The sequence below is a fragment of the Elgaria multicarinata genome, chromosome 7 (genome assembly GCF_023053635.1).
Source record: "Elgaria multicarinata webbii isolate HBS135686 ecotype San Diego chromosome 7, rElgMul1.1.pri, whole genome shotgun sequence".
NCBI classification, from domain to species: Eukaryota; Metazoa; Chordata; class Lepidosauria; order Squamata; family Anguidae; genus Elgaria; species Elgaria multicarinata.
The window spans coordinates 116,841,282-116,862,549 of NC_086177.1; the positions used below are offsets into that span (position 1 = coordinate 116,841,282).

The following is a 21,268-nucleotide window of genomic DNA, read 5'->3' on the forward strand; positions in this document are numbered from 1 at the left end:
CCTGCGGCGTGAGGCGGCGGCGGCGGCGGCGGCTGGGCGTCCCCTGGGATTGGCGCTCCAGCAGAGGTCGGAGGTCGTGCGCGCCGGGGGGGCGGGTCTTCCGGGGCGCCTCCCGCCCGTCCCAGGAAGCGCTCGCGAGCCACGCCGCTGGAGGGAGAGGGGGGAATGTGCGCGTGCGCAGCTCCCTCCTCCCCGAGTGTTTCCATGGTAGCCGTCATCAACAGGCCGCAGCGGACCGTCTCCCGGTGTGCAGCGCGAGAGCGTCGGTCGGGGGCCGGGAAGGCGGCGCAGGATGAGCGCCGCGGCCGAGGTGGAGGAGCAGGTCGCGCGGCGCTACGAGGTCAAGCGCCGCCTGGGCAAAGGGGTGAGTCGGGAGGGGGGGCTGAGTGCGACCCCCCCGGCCTCCACCCCCATCCCGGGCCCGCACTGACCTCCTCCCCCCCCCAGGCCTACGGGATCGTGTGGAAGGCGGTGGACCGCAAGACCGGCGCCGTGGTGGCCGTCAAGAAAATCTTCGACGCCTTCCGGAACCGGACCGACGCGCAGGTAAAGGCCAATGGGGGAGGGGGCAACCCCTCCCCCTCCCCCTCCCCCCTCCAGCGCTTGACACGCGTGTCCCAGGCTTGGCTTCGCGCTCCCTCCCGGGCCGCCCTGGCCTGCCTGCCTGCCTGCCTCCCCCCCACCCCCGTTCCGCAGGCGGCGCACGGGCGTCCCGTGGCGAGGCCTGGGGTTGCGCCCCCGGGGGGGGGATGGGGGTGGCTGCTGTCGCTGAGCCCCCGCTCCCTTCTCGAGCGCTAATGGCTGGTGTCTGTTTTCAGAGGACCTTCCGGGAGATCATGTTTCTTCAGGTGAGCTGCGGGGGGGGGGGCGGGGGGGGGCGCCGCCGCCTTCGACCAGGGCCTAAACGAGCCTGCCATTGCGAGGCCGGGCAGCACTGCGTGGGTAGGAGGGCCTGGGGGGCATCTCCCGCCCCCTCCCCTTGCTGCAGCTGAGCCTTAAAGAGCTGTGCGGGGCTGCGGCGGGGGCTGAGAAGGGAGCATCCGCTGACCCGGGATCTCTGCCTGCCTCGCCTGCCCCTGCCTGCCTGCCTCACCTGCCCCCCCTCGCTGCCCCTGCACACAGCAGCCTCTTCACGCGCCCCAGGGGTGCCTTGCTCTGTGTAGGGGCCTCTGTGTTAAGCAGCGTCGCCCTGAACAGCCGCTGAGTGGCAGCTCTTATTTCCTCAGGAATTTGGAGAGCATCCAAACATCATCCGGCTCCTGAACGTCATCCGGGCTCAGAACGACAAGGACATTTACCTGGTCTTTGAGTCCATGGGTGAGCCCTTCCCGGTTGCGAGGAGCAGAGAAGCCCCAGTGAAACTGTAGAACTGGCAGGATGGGCTGAGTGTCTTCCTGAGGGAGGGGCATGAAAGGTTCCCAAAGGGAGGGGATGGCTTGCAAGTAGGCAGCCTGGGGGTTCTCACAGCCCAGGCCCGAGGGTGGGGACCCTTTGCTGTCACGTCCTCAGAAGCCCCATGGAGAGTTCCCGGGTGCTTATGACCCACTTAGTTGAGGGGCAGGTGTGCAGATGCGAGGCTTTCAGGCCAGGATAGCCCGTGGGAGCAATGGGCCAGGCCTTGGGCCGTACGGCCGGTGTGGCACAAGGCACTCACTGCTTATTTTATTTATTTTATTTATTACACTTATATACCACCCCCATAGCCAGGGCTCTTTGGGCGGTTTACAGAAATTTTGAAAAATTAAGATAAAAACGAGTATAAAAAAATTAAAACTCTAAAACACAGAACATACACACATAAAGCATTAAAAGCCATTAAAAACTAAACATGTGGGTAATTAAGACGTTCTGCCATATGCTTGGGCAAAGAGGAAAGTCTTAACGTGGCGCTGGAAAGATAGCAGCGTTGGTGCCAGGCAAGCCTCGTCAGGAAGATCGTTCCATAGTCTGGGGGCCACCACTGAAAAGGCCCTGTCCCTCGTTGCCACACTCCGAGCCTCTCTCAGAGTAGGCACCCAGAGGAGGACCTTAGACGTTGAACGTAGTGACCGGGTGTATTCACGTTGGGAGAGGCGTTCCGTCAGGTATTGTGGTCCCAAGCCGGGTAAGGCTTTATAGGTCAAAATATAAAGCTCTGCTATCCCTGTTTCAGAGACTGATTTGCACGCTGTGATCAAGAAGGGGAATTTATTGAAAGACATTCACAAGTGCTACATCCTATATCAGCTCCTGAAAGCCACCAAATTCATCCATTCAGGAAACGTCATTCACAGGGACCAGAAGGTACGTGTGTGCGCGTAGGACTTTCTTCCAGTGCCTTGAATGAAAGGTGGTGGGATGGCGGGGGGGGGGGGGGTTTGCTGCTGGGCTGAGACTGTCTGCAGGGCACCTCGGAATATCCCTTCCTGTGTTCCAGGCATTTAATTCCATATATTGTTTTCTTATTGCGCTTTTGTACCTTCCTCCAATGGGGAGGAGGGTTATGTACGCCGTCTTGGTTTCCTTGGAGGGAAAAAGGCATGATATAAATGCAATAATAACTGTATTTCTTTGATTGTAAGACGCCATCGATTGTAAGACGCACACTAATTTCAGTTCCACCAACAGAAAAAAAAACCTTAAGACACACCTGCGATTCTAAGACGCACCCCATTTTTAGAGATGTTTATATGGGGGGAAAAGTGCTTGTTAGAATTGAAGAAATAGGGTAAATAAACTCTGCCATTTTCCACTCGCAGCCTTCCAACATCTTGCTGGATGCGGACTGCTTTGTTAAGCTGTGTGACTTCGGACTGGCGCGTTCCCTGTGCCAGATCCACAAGGACCAAGCCAGCCCCGCGCTTACCGAATACGTGGCTACTCGCTGGTACCGCGCCCCTGAGATTCTGCTGGCCTCTCACAGGTAAGAAAGTCGAGCCCCCGGGTCTCGGTGTGGAGCAGGTGGCGTGTGTGTGTTTCCTGGCCTCCCCTGCCCAGGTGGCCAGCGCCACTCCCACCCCGGTCCCTCAGCACTTGGAGATGCATAAGAAGAAGCGCGAGAGGGAGGAGCGCTCCCTGAGCCCCAGATTCTCCAGAGTTAGTTGGTTTACCTAAAGAGAGCTCCGGCTATTGGGCGGTATAGAAATGTAATAAATAAATAAATAATACCTCAGCTATAGGAAGCCAAATGGTGGGTGGGGTATGGGGGCGAGGTAATCGCTGCCCAGATGCAATTCTAGGGAGTGTGGGGATTCAAGGCGAAAGAGGATACAGTAATTTTTTTTCGTCGTTGCCCATGTCTGGGATGGGGCCACGCCAAGCAAGGGGCCGCTTAGCAGCTCTCCTGAGTGGAAGAGGGCTCTAGAGTTTACAATCCCTCCGAAGTCTTGGGGAGGGGGATGTCCTCAAGTGACTTTGTGCTTCTCCTTCCCTGGGAACTCCTAAATGGAAATAGGATGGTATTTACTTGCCAGCTCCACCTGATGCTACTGCCTGTTCTGTAACGCTCACCTTGTAAATCAGTAGTTCCGATTCAGAGAAGCAGGGCGTTGCCTTACGGTTGGGAGTGGTCCAGTCGAGACACGCCTTGTTTACAGAGGCATGACTTTACCAGCCTTGAACGTCCACGAGAATATTTAAGGCGTTCACGCCTGTGAGGTGATGCGTGACAAAGTGGTGACGCTTATGATTCAACGTAAGGACAGCTTTCTCTGTAAGGTGAGGCTGGACTTGCTCATATTTGTCATCTAGAACTCCCTGCTGGTGACACTTCGTCATCTGGGTTATGCGGAGGAGATCATAGAATCCTAGAATAGTAGAGTTGGAAGGGGCCTGTAAGGCTATCAAGTCCAACCCCCTGCTCAATGCAGGAATCCACCTTAAAGCATCCCTGACAGTCATACTGCTCTAACAATCAGGAGGTTTTTCCTGATGTCCAGCCAGAATCTGGCTTCCTGTAAGTTGAGCCCTTTATTCTGTGTCCTGCACTTCGGGATGACGGAGAAGAGATTTGCTTGCCACCCCTTAAGCCCCAGTCCACTCTTTCTTCATGCGTTATTGCATTTTTAAGCAAAAGCATGAGAGGCTGAGGGTACCCATCACTCCTGGAGAAAAGGGTGAAGGTGGGGAAAAGGAGTGCAGGGGGGCCCATGTAGTGGAACAAAGAAGGAGGAGAATCTCGCACAGCCTTGGGGACTTCAGGGCTGGAGGAGCCCTGCCCAGCCCCTACTGTGTGTGTGTGTGTGTCTCTGTCTGTCTCTGTCTCTCTCTCTCTCGCATACGGATCTGCAGCAAGGCTTTCCTTCCTTCCTTCCTTCCTTCTCCGCAGCTACACCAAGGGGGTGGACATGTGGAGCGTCGGCTGCATCTTGGGGGAGATGCTTCTCGGGAAGCCATTGTTCCCAGGCACATCCACCGTCAATCAAATCGAGCAGATCCTGCGGGTCATTCCTCCCCCCTCCCCGGAAGGTGAGAAGGTTTTGCACGGCGGGGGATGGGCACGTGAGTCAGGAGGTGGAGGTTGCTGGAGCCCCTCGCCGCTTGCGTGGGAATCGGGGTGTGGGGCAAAGGGATGGTAAATGTTCCCAGCTCCTTTCCCTGCTGCAGAGCAGCGCTTTGAGCTGCCTCCGTCCTTCTTCCCGCTTTGCCTGTGGAGAACTGACGGCAGTCTTCAGGATCTCCTCTGCATTGAGCTACATGGTGGATCCAGAAGGCCGCTGTTACTGCTGAGCCAACCTTTGGAAGGCTGGCAGCTCTCAGACTGCACAGGATGCTTTTGCAAGCTGGCAGGAAGAGCAGAGCTCTGTCAGCTTCGAAGCTCCCATTCCTTAAACTCTGCCTTCGGCATCACAGCTGCCTCTGAATCCCTGACGCTCACGGATACCAAGTCAGGCCCCAGGTCCCTCCAGCTCTGTATCGTCTCCTCTGCCGGGCAGCATTCATCTCGCCCAGGGTTGGCTGATCTGCCAGGCAGAGTCTCAGCAGGGAAGAGTCTCGCCATCACCTCGCTGCTTTTTGAAAGCAAATCTCTGAAAAGCAGCTTGGCGTCCTGTGGCAAAAGACTCGGAGCGCGTATGGCCAAGCGCAAGCCAGAGCTCCTTATTGGGCCTCCTCCGTGGTGCCCCGTTGGGAAGCGGTGCCTGGCGTGGGGTTTCCTTCAGTTTGGCCCAAGAGGAGACCTGCAGAACTCCTCAGGAACCTCCTGCCTCAGTCCGTTCGCTTGCCATTTCACGCTTGAATGGCTCTGGCCTGCTCCATCCCTGGAGGGCCCAGAGTCCCGTGGCAGAGCTCCTGCTTGGGGCGCAGAAGGGCCCTGCTTCAGGCCCCAGCAAATCCAGGCAGGTCTGGGAAAGAGCCCTGCCTGGAACCCCGGAGAGCCGTTGAGGCCGGTCACCATGGACCCTGCTGAGTGATGCAGGCCGGAGGCCCGGCTGGGTGGGACGCTGCTTCCTGCGACCCAGGCATTGGGACGCTGCAGTTGAGGCGAGTCTCCGTGGCCGTGTCGTGCGGGCCACTGCTGGGTCTGACTTGGCAGTGGCTCGAGTTTCAGGGGTTGCCTGCTTGAACCCCTGAGGGCTCGTGTCACCTTCCGCCCTCTTGCTCCTTGCTCGCCATGGCTGCTTCCCGCTGGACTGGCTGGGCCCAGGAGGTCATCGGTGCCTCTGGGGAGAGGGAAAGCACCGGCCTGGCTGTGTGGAAGTGGCCGCTTTAGGCTGAAGTGACACGTGGCAACTGTGGCCCAGTCACAAATGGCTCCTCCTTGGGTATTAAGGTGCTCAAGCAGGTCGTGACCATCCAGGGTCTCGGCTCACCTCAGGCCTTGTTCACCCTACCGAGCGGCCTAAATCGGGAGAGAGAGCGATTCTCCGTGACTTCCCAGCCCCTTTTGACATGATGCCCCGTGGCCTCCTCTGTGTGCGTCTCCCGTGTGGCGCTGCTGCTCCTTCAGACAGTTGGGGACGGGCGAGGGCAGCGGCAGCCTCTTGATCGGCCACCTTTTGTTGCAGACGTGGCCGCCTTCCGTTCAGACTACCGTGCCTCCGTCATCAACCGCCTGAGCTCCCAGTGAGTGCCCTGAGCTGTCCGTCTCCCACCACACATCCCCCGAGGGCGGCTCTTCTGCCGCAGCAGGGGCGCTGGGCTGGGCTAGGCTGAAGCGGTGGATCGGAACAGCCGTGTGTGTCTTTTGCCCGGCTGCAGGCAGCAGGTGACCTTCGAGGACCTCTTGCCAACCTCCACCCCCCCACAGGCCCTGGACCTCCTGAAGCGGCTCTTGGTGTTTAACCCCGAGAAGCGGCTCACGGCGGAAGAGGCCCTGGAGCATCCTTACGTGCGAAGGTGAGAGCCGGCAGGGGAGGGCTGGAGCCCTCCTCCCTAGCTGGTAGCCGGTGGCCTCTTTCGCCTTGGGCCATGCTGCAGCACCCCCTTGCCAAGTGGCTGAGGGGAGCGGCGGTGTTGTCCCAGGCCCCGGTGCGCCAGCTGCTAGGCTGAGAGTAGTGTGCTGGCGGGTGCCCACCCGCCTCTCCGGTCAGTGCCGGTCGTGCCGCCGGCCAAGCGGTGCTGCCTGACATGCTGTCCTCTCGGCAGGTTCCGCTGCCCCGCCAAGGAGCTGGCTCTCAACTACAGCGTCCTCCTTCCCCTGGATGACGACGTGCAGCTCTCTGTGGCGGAGTATCGCAATAAGCTGTACGAGGTGACCCTTCTCTCCCCCACCCCCCAGACGGAACGGGCCAAGAGCTTGCTTGGGCTCACAGCCCCCCACCTACGTCCAGGGACTTGGGGTGGATGATAACGTGAGACTGATGGTTCCCTGTCCCTGGCCACCCGAGGCGAGGTGTTCCCCACACCCCGCACGGCTTTCAGGGGGCCGTAGAGTTTCCTGTGGGTTGCCTGGCCGCAGAGCAGTAGCTTCTTGGAGCGAGTGTGACTACCCAGAGCCAGATAGGAGTGGCCGAGAAGGCACGTGGTGAGTGCGAGCTGAGTGGTGGCTGCCGTAGGTTGACCAAGAGGAAACTGGGAAGAAAAAGAAGAGCCCAGGTGCCAGAAACCTATTCTCTCCCCCCCCCCCCCGGCTTAATAGTGCTTGAAATGGGCCCCTGCCCTGCCCCTCACCTCTTCTGCTTGGGATTCCCACTTTTTTCTGCTCTGCCCACCCCCCTGAGTCTTGCTCTTAGAGTTTCTCGTCATAATAGCAGCCTTGGAAGCCTGACCAGGCCGCCCGTCTGTCTTCCCTGCAGATGATCCTGGAACGGAAGGCCCAGAACCGGCAGCAGCTGCAGAGAGCGAATCTGCGGCCCGCCTCCTCTGTGGCCAGCCCCTCCCTCGAAGCCAGCAGTGAGACGCAGGGAGTGCCACGGCCCCTTCCACCAAATGGCTCCCCCCAACGCCTGGGAGCCACAGTGGCTTGCGGGTCTTTCCAACGGAGAGCCAGTGAGACTGGAAGGCCCAAGATCAGGTCAGCGGCCTGCAGCCCCACAGCCCACGCTGCTGCCCGTGGTAGGTGTCGCACTCCTTGGCGTGGTTCTTTGTGGCGATGAAGGTGTGGTCGTTGGAGAGGGATTGCGTACCGCCCAAGACCGTCTTCTGAGCACTGCTGCTTCTCTTGCTGCTTGTGACGCAGGAAGCTGCAGCGCCCACGGCAGCGGGTGTGTTGAGGCCGGCCAGCCAGCCGGCGGGTCAGAAGTCCTGCCAGGAACGTGGCCTTGGCTGCTCTTCGTGGGCCTCCAGGGCAGGCTTGTGCTTGAACCACCCCGCTTCCTAGGAAGGGCTTTGGGGGCAGGGGAGCGTGTGGGAGTTGTGCATCTGCATCCTCTTGAGCAGAGTAAACTCTGACTTGGCCTCCTCAAAGGCTGTTGAGGGAGGAGCAGCTCTGAGGCCTTTATCACTCTGCCTCCGCAGCAGGGTGGGCTTCTGGAGGGCCCTCTGGGGGAGGACAGTTGGACACGTGGGGAGCTGCGGGTCTCGGGTGGAGGGGTCCGCCGCTGGCACAGACCACCCGGGCCACTGCTCCCAGCCAGTGTCGTGCTTCTCTGCCCCTCAGGGAGGCCGCAGCCTCCCATTTGCCCTACCAGAATCCGCAGGAGAATGGGGAGCAACGTATCGTGTCTTGGAGGCCGGTCGGCTTCCAAGATGGGCCCCTGCATGCTACCTGCCCCGGTTGCTTTGCATATCTCTTTCTTCCAAGGCGCTCAAGCAGAATTCCAACCTTGCAACACCTGTGCCAGGTGCTTTAGGCTAGGAGCTATTTGCCCATTGAACTTCAAACCTGAGGGGAATTTGTGCTTGCGTTTCCCACGCCTGAGCACAACTGTATAGCCACTGCCCTGGCCAAAGTAGCCAGCATGGCCTGGAAATTATTGTGAGGGCATCTTGAAAACATGGCCCTGGAGTTCTCTCAGACTGACGATTCTAGCAGACCTGAACATCTGTGAGCCTGTCTCCGTGGGATATCTGGCCCCAGACATTCAACTGGCCGTACCTTGTACTTGATCTTTTGCGCTGGGTGGGAGGAGGTTTATCTGGGTGGGTGGGGACTCGGTGTGGTTCCATTGTCATGGACAGATCCGTTAGGATCCCCCAGCCCAGGAGGCGGATGGGGGCAAAGAGTTTTCTGACAGCTGGGCATTTTCCTGGGACTCTTAATTGACAATCCTGTCGAAGCCCTGCCCGTCCTCTGCAATGGGCCGGGGGCTCATGACGCAGGCGCCCCTCCTTCTCCGGCTTTGGCTCATCCAGCCAAGCTGGCTGCCTGACGGTCAATGGTGCTGAAGGGATGGAATGGCCAACACAGCAGCTAGAGCAACAATGGTGGCAGACTAGTGGTCAATCCAAGCTCACCTGGGCCAGAGCTCATTTCAGAGCCTGCTGTGCGGCGGTGAGGGCAGCAAAAATGGCCGTTCCTGTGTTTAGGCGAGGTTTGCGTCCACTCGGCGTCCTCCAGGCAGGCCGTCCCGAGACTCTGCCACCGTCGGGGTAGGGCCAGTAGATGTACCTTCAGGTCCCTGCTTGTCTGGTTACTTTTGGTGCTTCTCGGTTTTGTGCAGCCTGAGGCTCTGGACTCTTTCTGCACTTGACCCTTGTCCTCCCTGGCTTATATGAGCTGCCAGAGTGGGTGAAACTGGCACACACCATAGAGGTGCCCCTAGGGACGTAGCCTGCAAAATTTCAGGAGGGTTGGAGCAAGGGTCATGGAAAAGCCTTCCTGGAGGTGAGGGGATGTATGAACCATAAACGGATGTGTCTGAGGCATCAGCGTCCCTCCGCAGCAAGCCCCAGGGGCGTGGAGCAGGTTGGTTGACTCTGAGCCGCTCCGGAGAAGGCCCCGTTTCTGTCTTTGGGCTTGTCCAAAGTGGATGGGCAGCCTGTAGCCTGTGGGGCAGCCATCCGGGTGTCAAAGGCAATGGGAACGATTTTTCTACTCTCAGGACATTTGTATGTGTGAGTGTATGTATGTATGTGTGTATATATCCTGAAATGTGTCTATCTATCCGTATACCCTTGACCCAAGTACAGACTGCAATGCAAGAAGATATGAAAGGTCTTAAACATTAAACAGCAGTGATGCCCAAACCCATCAGCTGAGGAAGGGTTTCCGTGCTTGTTTTTGGCAGCACGCTGTGAAAACCGCCTGTGACAGTCTTGTCTCTGGCTTCTGTCGCTGCTCCTTGAATCATGAAAGTCTGCCTCTGCGGTTGGTGATACCTAGCACATCTAGTTAGGAGAGGGTGAGTTTCTGAACCCGACAGAAGTACTGGCAAGGCATGCCTGTGAAGCCACAGTGCTCCTCAGTGGAATGTTCTGTTTCTCTGAACACACTTCATGTTTAACTGGCCATTTAGTTACCCGAGGTAGTCATTTATAATTTAAAATTCATAAACAGCTGCTGAAGCCAAAGCAAGGCCACAGCAAAGGGAGCTAAATCCCAGAGGAGCGATCCCAGAGGAGCTGAAAAGAATCCCAGCTACATATTTTAACTAATCTGTAAAGGAGGGGGGAGCAATTCATAGCTCTATATTGATAGGAGCCACTGCACAGGACTAAATATTGGAGGTGTCTGCTTAGGAACAAGAAAAGAAGTGTATACTAGCTTCAGTTTAGGCTCAGGTTTAGGGCCTTAAAGAGCACTTTATATAAATCAAGTGTAAGAATTCAGCTTATCACTTAGTTATAACTCATTGTTGACTTTGCATATGAGCAAAATAATGGTCTCATAAAGTGCGGGGGAAGTCTTGCTGGCACTGCAAATATCTCTGCTGCTTTAGGTTGGTGAGGCATAAGGTTGCAAGGCCTTATGAAGAATTTGAGAGTGTTTTCGGCAATTAGTGCACTTCATGAAAAAACAAGGTTTTCTGAAGTCATTTGCAAACGACGCATAGAATCTTCTTGCAACCATAGAAGAGATGGGAAATCCATATCTTGAAAAACGTGGCAATTTCCTTGTCCGATTTGGGGCGGCGGCAGTGGTGGTGGTAGGGAACGGGACTGTACAACCTTTTCATCACGGGGAGGGAGAAAGATTGGACTGGGACACAGTGCCTTTCCCTGAGCCCGTGGTTCTGCTCTTCAGCTGCCCTCCAGCAAAGCTCCAAGTTACCGGTGAACAGTTCATTCAGCAGCAATCTCTTGGAGTCGTGGGGAGGCGACGCGGATGCCGTCCTCAAGCATGAGACCCAGCCCAGCCCAGCCCCCCCCCCCCCCCCGGGGCCAGCCTGAGACAACGGCCTCGCGGAACCAAGCCCGGTCTCCTGGCCTGCCCTGACGGCATCTCTCCTTCCTGCCGAGATGCTCCTTCCGCAGAGTTGGTTGTCCTGGGAGGGGCAGCGCTCGTCGGCGTGCTCAAGCCAGGCGCGGCTGGGGCAGCGCAGCTTTGGGATATGTTTCTTCGTCACCTTTGCACACAACTGCAGCATGTGGATAGAACTGGTGGGCAGGACTCAAGGCAGCTTAGGAGCGACGAGGGCCCCCGAAAGAGGTGAAGGGGCTGGCAGAGGACTCCCACCCCTCCCAAGTAGTCCTTGCTCAGCTGTCAGAAGGTTTTAGAGGCTGGAGGGGGAAAGCCCCAGCGTCCCTGTTGAAGTGAGAGGAGCTGGCAGCCTTTACGGACCCCCCCCTCCCTCCCTCCTGTGTGGACTCCTGCGTTGGTGCTCGCAAATGGATCCCTCAGTGTGTCGAGGAGGAGAAGGGGGCTCTGAAATGTGGATGCACCCCAAAGGGACAACTGTGGAAACCCCACTTAGTGGTGAGTGAGAACATTGTCTCGGACAAAGGGGATGCAACACGTTTCAGTTTCGTTCAGGTTTTGAGTGGTTTTGATATAATACAGTGGAATTACAAGTGGTAGATAGTATAAGGCCAATTTTGGCCCCACGGTGATGATCGTGTCCATACTGTATGCATACTCAGCTGAGTGAGTGATTCCCTTTGCGTGGAATATCGTTCTGAATGTACATGTGCACAGTCCTGTCAATTTTGGTGCGGAGTTCCATGGCGATCACAGTTCTCATGTCTTTTACCTGATCAGGTGTTTCCCGTTAAGCCTTCTGGCAGCCTTGTGGAACCATGACCGGAAGCACTCAAAAGTCGGTGGCTTTTAATGCTGGCAGGCGCACACGTCTGTCCCGCTTCATGCCTGTATCACAGAAGGCGCAAAGCCTGCTCCATCCCTCCGCTGTGAGGCCCATTTGACCGGGGGGTGGGGGGTGGGGGCGCTTGGCTGTGGTCGTGCCAGGGCTCTGGGACCCCCATGTTCCTCCCCCTCCCTAATGACATTTTACTAGAAGGCAGAGGCCTTGATCTTTAGAATGGCCTTTTTCCTAGGGCACCTTTTTTCCTGCTGGCTGTTTTGCATTGTTGTTTTTATGCCGGTCCTCTAAGGTGCCAGTGAGTGGGGTATATTTCAGCTGTCCTTTATGGAGTCCGTTTGACTTTGCTGCTCGAAACTGAGGAAGTGGCGTTATTCTGACCCATCGAGCCCAGAACAGTCGGCGCTGACGAGCAGTCGTGACGCCAGGATTTCAGGCAGGGCCCTGCCCCAGGCCCCACCCGGAGGTCCGGCTGCCCTTGGATGGAACCCAGGGTCTCCTGCATGCAAAGCGGGGGCTCAGCCACGAGGGCCCCCACCACCAAGTGTTGCAACTGCTTCTGATTGCTTGAACCAAACAGCCGGCCCAGGAAGGCCCTGTGATCAGACTCGAAGACGTTGGTGCTGTCTCCTTCCGTCGCGCCATTGGCGTAACCGGCACCGACGGAATTGCTCAAGGAGAAGCCTCCCTTTGAGGGGGTCATCCGGCCGCAGCGGTGGCAGCCCTTCCTCCTCCACCTCTGCCGCTGCCTCTGTAACTTTTCTTCCCTGGTGACGTGGCTCAGGGCTGCTGTCTCTCAGTGATGGTTTCTCCCTTCTGCAGGTAGCCTGGCTCCTGGCCACGTGGCCACGAGGAATCTCCGTGTGCCACTTCTCCCGCAGCCGGCAGCCGCTCCCAACCGGAGAGTGGGGGAACAGCCCTTCTGTGTGCCTGCGAACAGCCTGGCCCCGCTCTGTGGCGTGAGTAATTCTGCCTCCTCCACCGGCGTCCGGAGCCAGAGGGCGCTTTGAGCTGCCCTCATGTTTCTGAAGCTTCAGTCCAAAAAGTAAAATGTTAGTGACGAAGCCAGACCGGAACCTGAAGCTCCCCCTCAGGGTGTGGTTTATTCCAGCGTGGCCATGTTGCATCCAGTAAGAAGGCCAAAGGGCTGGAGCCCGACCCCAAAGAGGAGAGGGCGCCCTGCCTGGGGCTGGAGGAGAGGGGCCCCGGTGGCTGTGCTCTGGCTGGCCGGCTGGCTGGCTGCGTCCTCCGTGCCAGAAGCCCCACGGCTGTCAGAGAGGGAGGGCGGCCCCAGTTCTGGTGGGTCTGTGAGTCTGTTCCGGGTTTTAAGTCAGGACCCACCAGATGAGCTCTCCGAGATGCTGAACTGATTCCGAGGTCAGCGTTCAGCACTTTGGAGAGCTCCTTTAGAGTTCTGGTCGGTTCTGACTTAAAACCCAGATGGGCTTCATGGCCCCACTGAAATCAGAGCCACCAGCCTTCACTGCTCCCTGTGTGCCAGAGATCAGGAGCGGGAGGTGGGGTTGCCCTCCGCCCCCTCATGGCTTTTCCCCTAGGCCGGCCTGTGAATGGCCCTGCTGCCCCAGAGGGGCCCTTGACCCAGGCCAGCATGGCGCACGGCCCCAGTGGAGCCTGGCTGGCAGCTTCCGCTCGTAACCGTGCAAGGTGCTCTGAGCACCAGGAGTGCGCTGTAGCGCAGCGGTTCTCAACCTGTGGGTCGAACGACCCTTTCACAGGGGTCGCCTAAGACCATCAGAAAACACATATGTAATTAGAAATAAATATTTCACAATATATAATTACATATTGTTTTTGTGATTAATCACTATGCTTTAATTATGTTCAATTTGTAACAATGAAAATACATCCTGCATATCGGATATTTACATTACAATTCATAACTGCAAAATTACAGTTATGAAGTAGCAACGAAGATAATTTTATGGTTGGGGGTCACCACAACATGAGGAACGGTATTAAAGGGTCTCGGCATTAGGAAGAAGGTTGAGAACCATGGCTGCAGAGGGTGTGGAGGGCTCCTCTGCCCTGCTCCGGGGTGGGGGTGGGGGCGGTGGCAGAGGCGGGCCTATGGGGGACAGCTGGCCTGGTCCCAAGCGTTCTGCTCGAGGTCCAGCGGAAGTCCAGTTTCCCGTGCTGCAGTCGGGGGCTCAGCCTTCACCTGGGATCCTCTTTCACAGGGGCCGGAGGGGCCAGAGGGGCAAAGCCAGGCCCTGTCTCAGCCGAGGCCCCTTTCGCTGTCTGGCCAGGCACAGGAAGCAGCTCTTAACCAGCCCTTGATGAGGATGGAGCCTCCTTTCAGCAAGGCCGGGGCGGTGAGTACCAGTGTCCGTCCGTCTGTCCGTCCGTCCCTCACATGCCTAGGAAAGTCGGCAGCTGCCTGGGACCGGCGCTCCCTCGAGCCCAGTGTTGTCGACACGGATGGGCAGCCGTGGCACTCTGGGTTTCAGGCAGGGTTTTTCCCAGCCCTCCCTGGAGACACTGCTGGGGGTAGAACCCGGGGCCGCTTTCTGCGTGTGAAGCAGGGGCCCCACCACAGAGCTGCAGTGGAGCTGGAAGCGATGAGGCCATTGCACTTCCCCGCTTGATGTGGACGTGGCTGAGGCTGTGTTCTCGTGGCCAGAGGCCTGGGGGTTAACGCGCGATCTTTCCGCTTGTTCCAAAGGGTAAAGTGGAAGCACTGGGACAGTCCTGGGCCTCATTCTTCAAGTGGATACAGGAGGGGAAGCAGGCAGCCTCCCCCGCCCCGAGGAAATGGGGCAGCAGCTAGCATGCAGGTGGGGGGCGGGGCAGGTCATGCTGCCTGTAGTTGAGGAAAGCTTGGCTCCTGCGACGGACCCTCTGCCGGGCAGTGGGAGAGGCCTGGAAGCCTTCCCGGTCCGCCTGCCTGGCCGCCTCAGGGCTGCCCAGAGGCACATTTCCGGGGCCACCGGAGCTTGAGGCAGCCAGGCCCAGAGAGGGAGTGTGTTGCGCACCAAGGAGCACGCTGCCGTGAGTTTGCACGACAACCCTTTGAAGGCAAAGTCGCTCACGTCTGTCACGGCTTAGCCGCCACAGTCAGTGCAGTCTCAGGAGCAGTGGGGGCCGGAGCACCGTCTGGCCCCATTGGGTTGGGGGCATTTCGGTGGGTCAGGCCTGCGGCGGCTGACGAATGCCAGGCCAAGTTGAGCCAGCCTCCTGTGCATTTGGGGTGGATCCCTTAAAGGACACCAGGCCCCTGCTCGGCGTCTTCCATCGGGGAGGGGAGCGGGGGGGGGGGCTGCCTGGGCCCAGGAGGTTGTCAGCATCGGGGCTCCTAGCTGTGGCTGGTCTGCGCCTGTCGGGCTCCGGGGCCGGGGGGGGGGGGGCGCGCTCCCCTCAAAGGAGCAGGTTCACGGTTTGGAGGTGCTCTTAAATCCACCCTCACTGGAGGCACACATGGCCGCGGCGGCAGGGAGCATCTTTTATCTGCATATGGCTGACATGCCAGTGACGCCCTGACCTGGGCAGAGATAGCCTTGCGACGGTTATTTCTGTTCTGGTAAATGGGAATTCCATTTCGCCCCAAGGGCTGCCCTGAGGGAAGCCTCCCCCGCCGCCCTATGAGTGCTTAAAGCCATTGGCTGAGGCCCTCCTGCACATGCCCCCGCCGTGGGAGGCGAGGCAGGTGGCCGCAAGCGCGAGGGCCTTCTCTGTGGCGGCATGCCGCTCGTGGCAGGCTCTCCCCAGAGAGATTCACCTGGTGGCTACATGGCAGCCTTTCCAGCATCAGGGCAAGGACTTTTTCCCCCAGGCGTTTTAAGAGCTGTTCTTTGTGCCTTTTGCCTCCTGCCTGTTCCGAGGCTGTAATAGTTTTGTTCTTTGCTGCTGGCTTTACCGGTTTTATTCTGCCCTGTTTGATTCTGTTTTGAGGTTTGTACATTATGTTCAATGCATTGCGCCCCGCCCCAAGAACTTTTGTTCACTGGGCAGTTTAGAAGTTCAGTAAATAAAGAAATCCACCCCCGCCCCCACTCCTTTACCAGCACATTTCTTCCTCTTTTTTTAAATGCAGCATCCAAGGAATTCCGAGTCCCATGGGAGGGAAGCTCATCCCGTTCCAAAGCCCTGCAGAAAGATGTTCCAGGTCACAGCCAACGTGGGCACGGCTGGGGATGCCAAGGCCCGCCTGGGCAGTTACTCCCAGTCCTACGGGACCATCTGTAAGTCTGCTCTCCAGAGCCTGCCAGTAGCAAATGGATGCCAGCGCCTGCTGGCCCCCAATTCCCCGCTGCTCTGACCCGGCCAGCCCTGGCCTGCTCCCAGCACCCCTCGGGCAGGGCCAGGCTGGGCCTTTCCTGGCACTGCACGGGGGGGGGGGGGGGGCGTCCTCCTGCTTCCTTCTTACAGAGGAGGCCTGCGCAGGGCCCGTGGCTGAGCCCTCCGCATTGGCAGTGACGCTCAGCGACTCTCCCTCGGCCACGTTGGGCTTCGCTTCACTCTGCTGAGGGCGAGGGTTAGGGTTACCCCAGAAGCCAGAGGGGATGGAGAGGAGGCTGGCTGGGGCTGGCTGCGTCTCGGGCCCTGGATAACCGTACAGGGGCTCTCTTCGCTCTCTTCCCCTTGCCGTCTCTCAAATGGCCACTACACGTGTATTTATTCTTGTATGGATTTTAAATAAAAGAAGCCTTTTTGCAAGAACTCCATGAGGAAAGCTCCTTCCTTGGTTAGTTGCTGCAGAAGGCAGCGGAGTGGCGTAAATCTGCCGAGGGCTTGGTTCATCGGTTCCCCAAGGATCCCTCCTCTGGCCCAGCTCAAGCCCTGAGCCGCTGCTCCTCCTGTAGCTGCTGGGCTCGCTTCAGCTCTCTGGACGGCCTCTTTGCCATCTCTTTGTGAGGGCTGTGGCCACAGATTGAATTGAGGACCGGTGAGCAGAGCCCTCCCTCCCCCCCTTGGGCATGGGGTCTTCAGGGCTCCGTAAAATCTCTCCACGCCTTGGACGCGGACGGACGGACGAACAGACGGGGGTATCTGCAGCTGCGCTGGTGCCAGCAGCTGACGCACCTGCCCAACCCTTTGTGTCCCTGCCTCCTCCCCCGTGGCCAGCAGAGCAGGCTTGTCCTTGTGCTGAGAGGGGCCAGGAGAGGAGCGCTCTGCCCAGTTCGTCATGTATCCCTTTTTTTGAACACCTTCCCTGGCCACCTCTCAGGGCAGAAGCCCCCCCAAGGTGCCATGCAACCACAAAGAGCCTGGCCAACCACCCCCCCAGCCCTCGTTCTGTTGGGAGAAGCTCCTGGAGAGATGGTGGCCTCCTGGACGTGGAGACCCGCCGCTTAGAGTGGGCAGTCAGAGGAGCATCCGCAGAACCCCGGAGCCGGGTCAGACCCAAGAGGCCCCTCTGGTCTGGCATTGGCCAGTTTCCCACTATGGCCCACCGGATCCCCCACTGGGGAGACAGTGGCAGGGGTTCCGCCAAAAACGTTCCACTCAGCTGTAGAAGGTTCCGGTCTGGTCTCTGCACAGGCGCAAAGCCCATATGTGTGAATGCATAGATGGCCACTCGAAGAACTACAGTTACAGGTAAGCAACCTGCATATCCCCCACTGGGGAGACAGTGGCAGCCGAGGACAGAGCAGCACCAGCCGGGTCTGAAACCGCCAGGAGCCACAGCCTGGAAAGCCGCACGTGTGCCTGAGACCACAGCCACCTGTCCCCCCCGCCTCCCACCCCTGCTAAAGGAAGAGACAGTGAAGCCACATCAGGGGCCTTGGCGGATGGTGAGGGAGGTTCACTCAGGGCTCCGTGCCTCGGCGAGCGCTGCTCCTCCACCGATGGGAGGCGCGTTGGTTACTCTAACAAAAAAGTGGGGTCTAAGCAAGCTGATCTGAGCTGTGTTTCTGGAATGGCCATTGCAGTTGGGCGCAGCCCTCAGAGCCACCGTCTAGCGGGGGGGACGGGGATGCAGAACATCCTGTCCGTGTTCCCCCTTCCAGAAGCCTGGGCAAGGAGCCACACCTACAGCCTTGAAAGCCCAGGGAGGTCTGTCACCTGGGGTGGATTTCGGCCCCTTTGGGGAGAGTGGCGTGGGCACTGGCCGCCAGTGGCTGGGGCGGTTCTGAGATTCCTTCATGGGACCTGGAAGTGCTTTCTCTGGAACCTTTTAAGCTGCCAGCCTGAGCACACTAACGCAAGGGGACTGAGTGCGAGGGACGCTGCGGTCACATGCCCAGCTGCTGTGTGTGGCCACCACCGGCTGCTGCTTCCGGATACCCTTTCTCACACTTGCAGTGACAAGGAGACAGAAGCCGGGGAAATGAAGTTTATTTTATCAATTTCTATGTTGTCCCGTAATATACATATTTTCAGGACAGCTTACAACAATAAAATAAGAACAGATATAACACTAAAGCAACAAACAGGCTAAAACTACAGAACAGTGAGTAAAATCTAGCAGCCGCAATGACAGTCCTGTGGCTGATGCACACTCCCCCTCCCCCCAGCCATGAGATTGCAAGTGGTGTTGCTGGGCAAGGCGTGTGGTCAAGGCGTGGGTCACTGGCAGACGCACATCTGGCTGTTTGAGTTTACTCCTCTGCTTCTGGTCCTCTGGCATCTTCTGCCTGTGCTTTTACTCCCAAGGGAGGAGTTTACAGCCACCAGGATCCTGGGAGACCATTGCCTGGAGAAGGGGTCGAAAGGGGCCGCTGCCTGCAAGCTGCTGCCTAGAGGCGGACTCTGTCCTCCATGCAGAGGTCAAGAGAGCAGCGGTCTGGGCAGCAACGTGGATGCTGCAATGCAGCGGAGGCCGTAGCGGCTTTGCTGGGTGTGCTGGCCTGGCTTTTCTGGCTGATGGCAACATAGCAATTGGCTTGCATGTGCGCAAGCAGAGGCCCTGTGAACACCCACCACCACCACCTCGCCCTCCTCTGAGACGTATCATAAAACGGTCGTCTTGCAGCCCAGGTTGGGTTCCAGCATCTTCTAGCTGGATGACAAACTTCCCTGGAGGTTTTTCGGCCCTTGTGGACGTGGTAGAAAATGCCTTTGACGCTCCCGTCTCCAGCCCTGTTAAGGGGCGTTTTGCTCGGAGGGAAGGGGGCTGCCTCAGCTCTCGCGTCCTCAGGGAAGTGGTCCGTGTTCTGTTGGTGGCCGGGGGCAGATCCTGGCTCCTTGACCACGTGCAGTCAGGCGCTGGACACCCGGCGGGAGATGAGCCGGCTCCTGGCTGCTGGGGTGCAGCGGAAGCTGCTGCTGCCCGGCGTGACGGTCAGCCGAGACTCACGGTGCCGTAGCCAGGCCCGCCGGCGCGCCAGCTCCTGCTGGTACTGGTGCTCTTGCAGGAGCTGCTGCCGCCGCTCTCTCAGCCGGAGGACCAATGCCTTCAGCCCCTGGGCTTGTCTGAGGAGCTCCAGCAGCTCATGGCGCAGGCGCCAGTTGTCCGCTTTCACCTGCTTGGTGTGCCGGATCAGGCTGCGCACGGCTTCCTTCTCGGCCAGCTTGGCCAGGGTCTGGACCTTCTGCCGGGACTGCATCTCGTAGTCCGCCGTCTGCTGCAGGAAGCGGCTCTTGACCTTGTGCATCTGCTCTGCGTGCTGGATTTTCATGACCAGCAGCTCCTTCTCCAGCTCCCGGATCCGGGCCAGCTGCTCGCGCTGCAGCTCCTGCCAGGGCTGCATTGCCTCCATTTCCTTGTTGACAAGGGAGAGCTGAGCCTCCCTCTCCATCAGCTGCCACCTCACCTCTTTCTCCTTTTCCTTGTACTGGGAAGTCAGCGCTGCCTTCTGCTGCCGGATCTGTGCCAAGTCTGAGCGATTCTGGTCGTTCAGGGAAATGATGGCGTTTTGGCATCGCACGGTGCGCCTGGTTATGTAGGACAGGTAGACCTTGTTGGCCTCCCGGACCTGCTGGGCTTCCTTGTCCAAGAAGTCGTTTTCCCACTGGAAGTGCTGCACGCGCTGGGCGTACGTTTCGACGTGCCCGGTCAGGGTGGCGTATTCCTTCTGCAGGGCCAGCTCCTTCTCACTGACGTAGGGCAGAGCACTCCTTGGGTCCTTGCCTTTGGCCTTGGCCTTCCTAGCTTTGGGCTTCTTTTTCTTGGGTGCCATCTTGGGCCAAGTGGGGGGGTTTTAGGCGCTGTCAAAACGAAAAAGAATATACGGCAAGTGCCAAGAGCTATGGTGGTGCTACAGAGACTGAGATCAAAAGCAAGGGGGAGAGAGGGGCTTGTTCTGGGTGGAGAAGGCAGGGAGATGGCTCTGAGTATGTGGCAGCTTCTGCCCAGGCTAAAAAGGGTAAAAGCGCGTCACTGTGAACTCAGCATCTCCTTCAGTTCAACCATAAATCAGTTGAACGGGTTACTTACCTGAGTCACAGCCACCCAGCAGATGGGAGTGAAATTATGAAATTTGCCACCACAGAGGGCAGTGATGGCCACCATCTTGGACAGTGTTAATAGGCTGGCTTTAGCCTTTGATATGAGACATTAACCTGCTAAGCAAGGAATTAGTGAGTCATCTATTGGTAGCCCAATATTGGAAAGATGGTGAAGGGCTTCCTATTGGAAGTTGGCACCAGAAAGTGTGGCGGATCGCTCTCCTAGAGAAATTGGCACACAAGTGAAGGATGGCACAAGGACAATTAAAGCAAGGCAAGCGTGGAGGGGTACATGGAGAGGGAATTCACTGCATTTGTAAGTGCAGCGGAATGTGGGAGATCAGCCTCTGGAGCGCCTCCGTCCCTGGGCACACGCAGGGCTGAGGAGCGCCTAGAGCTGAGGACAAGAGGAAGCGCCCTTTCCCACAGGTCTGGAAGACAACATGGCCCGTAAATGGGTGATCTGGCGATTAGGAATTGGTGAGTAAGGAAATAAGGTGTATTAAGCAAGTAAATGAGTAATTATGTAAATGAATGATGCCAATACTTGACTTCTGTAACCAGAACTAAAGAGAGAGAGAATATTTTAAAAATAAATAAGTAAATAAATATTAGAGGCTGTGTGGTGCAAAGGTTGTGCCGGTGTCCTGCTTGGGGGCTTCCCACTGGGGGCACTCTGGGAAAAAGCATGCTGGGCTGGAGAGTCCTTTGGTCTCACCCATGACTGCTCTTCTAGCCCATGAGAAAGAACTAAAAAATCCACAGTTGGGCAATATCTTTACTAGGACCAACCAAAATGTCACCAAAGACTGTGCGAGCTTTCAAGTTCTCCAGAACTCTTCATCAGACTGGATGGTACAAAGAGCAGCCATAAAGGGGAAGGAACAGAAAAGTGAAAATATTAGGTTGAATCTTGTGGCCACGGAACTCTGTCTCACGAAAAGGACAAGATGAGAAGAGCCCTGAGGTTGGATCAGACCAAGGGTCCATCTAGCCCAGCATTCTGTTCACACAGCTGCCAACCAGCTGCCCACGGGGTAATAGCTCCCGCCCTCCCTCCCATGCATGGAAATGGGCGTTGAATGACTTCGTCAGGGCTCGGCTCTGAAGGTATCAGGTGACAGCCAGGCCCAAGCCGGAGCCCGCTCATGTGCTCGAGCAGCCCCCCCCTTTAATCTGGGCCCCTCCAGCTTGTTCTGTTGCTGTTAGCTGAATTAATGAGGGGCTCTAATCGGTGCTGTGCAACTTTCGAGTCCACTTGTCTTAACAAGGCAGTGTCATCATGTGGTGTCAGCCATAGAGCCTGTCCCTCCTCAAACGGGGGGAGGAACGGCATCCACCACCGCCACGAGCATGAGCTT

The 21,268-nt window shown here is 57.8% G+C and overlaps 2 protein-coding genes across 3 annotated transcripts; one reads left to right on the plus strand and one right to left on the minus strand.

The window, feature by feature from the left end:
• Window positions 1-217: 217 nt before the first annotated feature.
• Window positions 218-16,212, plus strand: MAPK15 (mitogen-activated protein kinase 15). 2 transcript variants are annotated; one of them, XM_063131281.1, is made up of 14 exons: window positions 218-364; window positions 448-546; window positions 819-848; window positions 1,227-1,317; window positions 2,153-2,283; window positions 2,739-2,902; window positions 4,307-4,446; window positions 5,985-6,042; window positions 6,178-6,315; window positions 6,565-6,670; window positions 7,215-7,473; window positions 12,381-12,517; window positions 13,757-13,891; window positions 15,610-16,212. In XM_063131281.1, exons 1-14 carry the CDS (start codon window positions 293-295, stop codon window positions 15,832-15,834), a joined length of 1,785 nt encoding a protein of 594 aa, XP_062987351.1. In that variant the 5' UTR covers window positions 218-292; the 3' UTR covers window positions 15,835-16,212. The 2 variants fall into 2 exon arrangements, with proteins under 2 accessions (XP_062987351.1, XP_062987352.1); XM_063131282.1 differs by lacking the exon at window positions 819-848.
• A 2,506-nt stretch (window positions 16,213-18,718) lies between these two features.
• Window positions 18,719-19,639, minus strand: CCDC166 (coiled-coil domain containing 166). The gene has a single exon (XM_063131395.1). The coding sequence runs from the start codon at window positions 19,637-19,639 to the stop codon at window positions 18,719-18,721; it is 921 nt and encodes a 306-aa protein (XP_062987465.1).
• Window positions 19,640-21,268: the final 1,629 nt, after the last annotated feature.